Source organism: Wyeomyia smithii, chromosome 1 (assembly GCF_029784165.1).
Source record: "Wyeomyia smithii strain HCP4-BCI-WySm-NY-G18 chromosome 1, ASM2978416v1, whole genome shotgun sequence".
Taxonomy (NCBI): Eukaryota; Metazoa; Arthropoda; class Insecta; order Diptera; family Culicidae; genus Wyeomyia; species Wyeomyia smithii.
Genome location: NC_073694.1, coordinates 51,362,834 through 51,370,018, shown reverse-complemented (window position 1 = coordinate 51,370,018; position 7,185 = coordinate 51,362,834). Strand labels below are relative to the sequence as shown.

The 7,185-nt window shown below is 38.9% G+C and overlaps 3 protein-coding genes across 3 annotated transcripts; 2 read left to right on the top strand and 1 right to left on the bottom strand.

Moving 5' to 3' along the window:
* On the top strand, positions 1 to 699 carry LOC129716737 (chymotrypsin-like). The gene has a single exon (XM_055666577.1). It carries the CDS (start codon positions 1 to 3, stop codon positions 697 to 699), a length of 699 nt encoding a protein of 232 aa, XP_055522552.1.
* Positions 700 to 879: 180 nt separating this feature from the next.
* LOC129718156 (methionyl-tRNA formyltransferase, mitochondrial) lies at positions 880 to 2,308 on the bottom strand. The gene is made up of 5 exons (XM_055668611.1): positions 2,067 to 2,308; positions 1,799 to 2,008; positions 1,598 to 1,736; positions 1,376 to 1,538; positions 880 to 1,316 (listed from the first exon to the last, which is right to left on the bottom strand). Exons 1-5 carry the CDS (start codon positions 2,252 to 2,254, stop codon positions 907 to 909), a joined length of 1,110 nt encoding a protein of 369 aa, XP_055524586.1. The 5' UTR covers positions 2,255 to 2,308; the 3' UTR covers positions 880 to 906.
* Positions 2,309 to 3,928: 1,620 nt separating this feature from the next.
* Positions 3,929 to 5,198, top strand: LOC129718157 (uncharacterized). The gene is made up of 2 exons (XM_055668612.1): positions 3,929 to 3,984; positions 4,044 to 5,198. The coding sequence occupies exon 2, from the start codon at positions 4,055 to 4,057 to the stop codon at positions 5,138 to 5,140; it is 1,086 nt and encodes a 361-aa protein (XP_055524587.1). The 5' UTR covers positions 3,929 to 3,984; positions 4,044 to 4,054; the 3' UTR covers positions 5,141 to 5,198.
* The last annotated feature ends 1,987 nt before the right edge of the window (positions 5,199 to 7,185 follow it).

Here is a 7,185-nt window from a genome sequence, read left to right as displayed (position 1 = left end):
ATGTGGGGGTCAGTGTTGACTCGGACTTATGTGTTAACGGCGGCACGTTGTGTCACAGGTGCTAGTGAAGGCGTGGCTGTGTTTGGGGCACACCACTTCAACGCCGAAGATTCGGCAATGCAAATTGCTAACTTTTCTGCCAGTGGCGTTATTGTTCATCTGGAGTACAACCCGGATAATCTACTAAACGATATGGCCACCATAAGATTGAACAATGCCATCACATACACTAAACGCGTTCGTTCTATTCGGCTGCCAGCTCCGGGGGATCAACGTTCATTTGCTGGATTGGATGGAACCATTGCCGGGTTTGGAGCGACAGAAAACCAAGATCCATCCGAATTGTTACGCTATATGAGCGAGTCGATTTTAACTTCTGCTACATGCGTGGAGCAGTGGGAAAACAGTTACATTTCCGAACAGCACATTTGCCTTTCCGGTAATAACAGCCGGTCCGTGTGCAATAATGATATCGGGGGGCCACTAACGATAACCGAAAATGGCGAAGCACTGCAAGTGGGGATTGCATTCTTCGCTGGCCCAAACTGCACGGGCCGGCCCTCTGTGTATGCCCGTTTCACTCACTTTCTACCCTGGATCAAGGCAAATTCCGATTACGGGTCAGGAGGAATCCGCTCGGCTGTATTAAACTCCATGTTTTTTCTTTTGTTTTCGTGTTTCGTTGTTTCACTTAAATAAAAATAATCCAGATGTTTCATATATCTGTTTATAGTATTTTTTTCTAATTTAAAAAAATAAATGCACAATAAAAAAGCTTCTAAATGTGTAAATTATGTGAATTTCAAGAGGTGAGAGAGAATTTTTAACTGATGTTTGCAATAGCAGAACCAGGACTAAGTTCACTCTTGTATTGCAGAAATATAAAATAGGCATTACGGATTTTTTTCAATTCGTATCTTTAGTACTCAGCCCCAGCATTCCAGTTCCGAACAACCTCTGGGCCGGTTTCACTTTGCTAAGATAACCATTGTAAAACTCGGCTGCACTTAACACTTTTCGACCGCCAATCCCCAGCTGTTCAACTTCAACCGACTTACCATCATAGCACCACACACGTAACCGTTTCCTCAAGCGACAATACTGTACCTGTCCAGGGACTGTCTTTGAGCTGCTATCTTCGACGGAAACGTGGTCGTCGTAAACTAACTTGAACAATTTAATCGTTTCATCCGAACTACTCGTAAAACGAGTAGTCAAAGGCTTATATGAATACAGTGAACGGTACAGATCATACACCTGTTGAGCGGTCAGTTCCGACCATCGAACCTCGGCGAATTTGGCATCTATTTTAGGAGCTGTGCAGAACAGAATCTTATCGGTTAGGTCATGTTAAATGCATGTGCCTAATACCTACCGTAAGTTGCAGCGCTATCGTCTTGCAATTTAAGATTGTTATAATAGTAGTCCAAATTGCCCACACATTCCACCAACGTTTCAGCACCCAGCTGTGCCAGCTGACTGTGAAGCTCCGGCATAAGTATATTCGATGGAATGGCAACTTTTTCTTGCTTCAAAATCTGTCAGACAAAGTTAACAAGAAGTTCAACAAGTTTAACGAATTTTATGAAAATCTTACCTCACCCACATCAAAATGTTTAGGTTTGATTTTCATTATTGTGACGCCTGTTTGACGGTCACCGTTGCGAATGGCATGAACAATCGGTGCCGCACCTCGTAACTTTGGCAGTAGACTAGCGTGCACATTAAGCATTCCTCTACAAAAAGAAATAAAAACATTATCGATTATCTACATATAAATTTTAATGTTTGTAATTACAATCGAAATGCAGAGATCAAAGCCTCTGGTATCAGGTGTCCAAATGATACAACAATACCGAGATCGAAATCCTGTTGCACGTTTGAGTACCGAAGAGGCCAATCATGCAGTCGGAGTCCTTCGGCTTGGGCGTACTGTTTAAGGGGATTTTTCTTTGCCTTGAACGAGGTGACCACTTCAAGTGAGCGAACAGTTCCATTAGTTGCTTTCCTAAAAATGTATGTATAATAAAAAACACAACTAACTTTAATTTGATATTTTATCATACCGGTTCTCATTGAGTATCCGTAAGCTGGGCAGCGAAAAGTGGTCGGTGCCGAAGAAGAGTAACCGTAAAGCGCTTTTGCTATCTGCCGAAAAGCAGCGGTAATTGGCTGGTATTTCGGGTGGATGAAGGCAGAGCAGTCTCCTGCGATACTCGAAAATGTTTCGACACATAGTTTTTAGTATTTTCATAACTTTTTTGGTAAACTTTATACACGTAACTGTGCGTGCAGCCGGACCCCGCGGCCAGCTGATTTTGTAATCAAAATTCAAAACAAAGTGAGCAAAGTTGCCAGCAAGTTTGATTTGAATTGACATTGCACTGTGGGCTGAAGCCAAACTTTTTTTTTATTTTCGCTTGTTTTCCGTCGGTCTAGTTCCGCCACTGTTGTTGTGCCAATCACCGACGCCCGGGGAGGCAACTCCACCCAGGACCCTAACTCACGACCCGTTGATTAACGGACCGGCGCCAAAGGCTTTACTTCCTCATGCGATGGAAGGCGTGATCCCAGAGATTTTTTGCCTCAGAAAATCTTCCGGTGTCGGCTAGGATTTAATCTAGACCAGTTGGGTTGGTTGTGGGTGGATCACGCCACCTCACAACCATCGACACCTGTCTGCGGTGGGATTCGAACCCAGGCGTCGAGCGTGGTTGGCGAAGACGTTACCAACCACGCTATTTCCCCGCTTTTTTAAAGCCAAACTTTTGATTATTATTCGAACTTCGAGTCCCGAAAAAAAGAAACATATATTTTGCGGCGGTAAGAACAGTTAATAGACAAGGTTTTTCATTGTAACCATAAAAAAACCACCAGTTTTAATGTGAGCTTCAATGCTCAAGCAAACAGTTTCGTTAATCTTTTTTTGTTGTTGAATCCACCACCGAGAATAATTTCACCATGACAAACACGGTCAGTGATTTTTAAATATATAGAATAAATACTTTAAAAGTTGCTATTAAGACACATAATAACCTTAGCTGGGTACCCGCATAATCAATAACCATAAAACGTGCCTAACAACTAGTTCGGAGTATCCAGATTTTTACGCGCCATAATGGCGGACGCTATAATGCAAGTTCGTAATAAATTATTCACCCTTTTGACAACTCTGCTTACACGCTCGTAAATAATAACTCATGAACTGAGCAACTCTGACTCAGTTTAGAACGATGTTCGTAGACGTCAAAAATGAGTAGAAGTCCTTTTTCATTTTGACTCACTTTTTGGGTTCCCTTCATATAACTTCTTTCTGAGTAACGTCGCATATAACGACGTCCATTTTGAAAGATGGTTACGATGTGCTTCAGTTTGGGACATATGTTTTTTGATTGTGTGCGCCTCAGAAGGCATTATAACTGTTTACTTTTATTACAAGGTAATTATTGATGACCATGTGGTGTCGTTTATTGGCCGTGGTGGATTTCTAGCCAGTAATGAAACTTAACTGTACCCAAAAAATGAGTAATGTCGTACTCAAATTTTGAGTAATAATGACTCATTTTATAGACGCCTAGTGTTACTCAGTTTTGAGTATTGCGACTTTTGCACCAAATTGGACTACCCCGAAATACACGATTATCACAGTCGAATCTCGCACACGATTTCGCAGTTCGGGTGATGGGTATCGATACTAGCGTTATCGAAACGCTTGACAGAAATATTTTATTATATAGACAAAAAAAATCTCTATCATGACTGCTGCCTTGGTAGGTTAACAAGAAATCACTCCAGCAATGGTCAGTGCTTGATATTATATCAAGTTGATAGAGTATGCTTGAAGCCGCCAGGTCAGGTATCGATACCTCGTCAGTAAAAAAGTTCTGCAATTCAAAAGTATCGATACTCAGTATCACCCATTCATTACTGTGACATTTGATTTTGTTTTGAACTAAACGCATAATTTTCAACTAAAACGATTAGGTAAGTTATCCTTGTGTTAAATTTTTGTAAAACAGTTTTAATTATTAGATGTTTTGCAGACTATCTTAATATGGATACCGAGAAAGACATCGTTTATTTAGAGGAGCGCATTATAGAATCCGACGAATCCGAAAAAGATGATGTTTTGAATCTTGAGGGAGAAATCGGTGCGGAAGATGGTTACAGTTCAGAAAAATCTGATGAACAGAATGAGGATGACCCAAGTACATTATTCGCTATCAACCCAGTTATTTCGCTGCGCAATTTTAAAGGACAAACATCAGGTGAGGAGCTCGACAATTGGATTATATATGCTGATAGCGTCGAAGAATTTTTATGCAACGTTTGGGAGAAGTCCAAAAAATATCTCGTACGACATATCGTTGCCGTTTGTGATGAGGAAGGGAGTATTAATTACAAATGGAGCTCAAAAGAAGTAATTGACGAAAATGATTTTGTTCATTTTGCTTTGTTTTATGATAAACAAAATCGTCGAACCATCACAGTGGACAGAATAACAACAAAAATTCTACAGAACTGGCGAACTAAATCTTCCGTCGAGTTATTACTTCATAAATACTCATTGACAGTTAATTCTAAAACGGTATGGAAGAAAGTAGAGAAGACATTGATAGATACAATTCCGAAAAATCGAGGAGGTGCTGCGACCACGGAATACGCTCAAGAGTTGGCAAGAGAGTTACGACTAAAACACGGCCACATTTGGAATGGACATGAAATTGCGTGGAGTATCTGGGCAAATACGATTTTGACTGCACCGATTCATCAGCATGAGTCATTGAAAAACGATTCCACTCCTCCTTCAAGCTGCTTTGAGTTGTTTTCAATGATAGAAGGTGAACATATACGGAGAATTTGTCGCGAATATCGTGTTGCTCACAACATAAATGATGGATATCAGGAAGATGTTAAAAAAGTCATGGACGCATTCAGAGCGATTAAAGAGGTCCATCAAAGTCAAACGCTGCAAATTTCTGCCTCAGAACGACACTTGGACAATTTGATGCTGAGAAGTCAACTGGGAGAATCGTTCATTAGTTCTGCTGAGTTAGCTGTGAATGTAAAGGAGAGTGATTTTTCCACATCAATTTCAACAAGAGTACAAGATTCGGAAGATATTGACCACATGATATAAGATTGTATGGAATAGGATATATGACATTAAACGCATGTTGTTTGGCATTATCCGAATTTTAAGTAAGAGCCAGTAACAATAAAATAACCTATTGTTGCAAAACCCTCTTAATACTATTTTCTTCATATTCAAACACTGACGGTTCATATTGATCATTAACAGTAGGATTAAACCCCCTTCGTATATCCACATTTTTCAAACAGCTTGTTCATATCATATTTGGAATAATACTTCATAATCTTGGCATTCATGTATTTCAAGTTGATTCTTCCGCTTTCATCATACTCACGTTGAAGCCGTTTTTTGCATAATCCAAAGAGCACTTCTATTGGATTCATATGAGGGCAGTAAGCTGGTAGAAACACTATATGTATGCCGAGTAATCTAAAATAATAAACGAGATATGGATCGCAGTGAATTCTTGCTCCATCAAGAATCCAAACTGAACAAAATCCTGGATGATGTTGAACATATCCACTGGTAAGGGCAAATGTTTTACAATATTCAAAAAAATTAGATCGTGTAAATGTTCCTTCGGTATGGCAAACTTCTACCATACCATTTTGTCCCGCAAAACAAAGAAGCGATTCACGCGGTTTGCGTACAAATTTCCCTTCAAAAAGAAGTCGCTTTCAACGAACTCCGAATCCTTTTTTTCGTAACATAGCCTTGTTATCAAAACTAACTTCGTCAATAAACAGGAGATTGTGATAATCCCACCGAAGAGCTGATAATTCATTATGATATCTGATAATGTCATGTTCACGTATTTGAATTGCTCTACGCTCAAGTGTTTTCCACGTCATTCCTTCGAAATGAAGGATTCTACAAATGGATGCTGTAGAAATGGTTATGTTGAATTGTTTGAAAAAGATTTTTGCTGCTTCATCTAGGAATGTAGTTGGTTTTGATTGATAAAGCTCTACCAACCATTGTCGTTTTCTTTTCCAAATTTTTGTGCTTCTCGGTAATAGCTGGTTACGTCGAAAAATCCATTTTGCTCATATCTTCGGATCCAATTCGAATACGTTGTTTTTGTTTTCTTATATATTTTGGCTAATTGTGCCCTTCTAAGGCCCAAAAAGTAATAGCCATATAGCACATGGTATACTGTATTGATTGCAGCGTGACATGTTTTAACTTCTGTCAGGATATTAGCCATTGTAGTGAGAATACTGTTGAGCTTCAAATATTACTTTATTCCATTTTCGTAAGATGAATAATTACATTTACCTTTTTATGGAGATAAAGCTCAAGAATATTTATTAATGTTAAAAATGATTTATCATAAAAAAAGTTCGAAAATTAATACATATGTTGACCAAGCAAAACTACTTTGCACTACTAAGCTGTCAGTTTGACAGAGCGAAATAGGAAATTGGATAATGAATGATTATCACAGAAGTCTTAATATTCATGCAAGGGGCAATATTTGTGAAGTTACGCAATTTAAGAGTTGTTCCACTTTTTACGAAAATGCGTCAAATGTTACTCATTTTAGAGTTATTATTTACGAGCGTGTACGTCAGTTTGAAGTCTTCATACAATTTATCAAAAGAAAAATATATCTGGCAACATTTGTGTTGCCAATTTTTCGGAAATCGCAAATCTGACGTAAGCAGAGAGGTTCGCATATTACGAACACGCATTATAGCGACCGCCATTATGGTGCGTAAAAAGCTGGATAGCACGGTTGGAGAAGAAATGCCATGTTGCTAAAGAGGCAGCATTAGTTCTGTTTAACCCTGAATAGGCAGCTTTAATAAAAATCAACCTCAAGCGTGGTCAGATAAAACACTGACTTAATTTTTTTAAATTCAATTTGCTTGTGAAACTAAGGATACCATTTAGTCGGGGTTAAAAGTCATGACACCTTTTTTTACGTAGAGCTACGTCTCTCAGGAAGTTCGGGTATATACTCGGCTACATAGGGATGTAAAATGAAAATCTAAAACCGGAAAAAGTGAAAAATACGTCCAATTTCAAATGCTAATAATCAGTTAGTTTTTGATGGATTTCCTTCGTTCTTACAGTAATATATTGGA

Excerpts from the sequence above, each read along its gene's own strand:
- LOC129718157 (XM_055668612.1), top strand. The coding sequence starts at position 4,055 with ATGGATACCGAGAAAGACATCGTTTATTTAGAGGAGCGCATTATAGAA.
- LOC129718156 (XM_055668611.1), bottom strand. The coding sequence starts at position 2,254 with ATGAAAATACTAAAAACTATGTGTCGAAACATTTTCGAGTATCGCAGG. Across the intron at positions 2,009-2,066 it reads CGGATACTCAATGAGAACCG|GAAAGCAACTAATGGAACTG; the intron begins GTATGATAAAAT and ends ATACATTTTTAG. Across the intron at positions 1,539-1,597 it reads AACATTTTGATGTGGGTGAG|ATTTTGAAGCAAGAAAAAGT; the intron begins GTAAGATTTTCA and ends TTTGTCTGACAG.
- LOC129716737 (XM_055666577.1), top strand. The coding sequence starts at position 1 with ATGTGGGGGTCAGTGTTGACTCGGACTTATGTGTTAACGGCGGCACGT.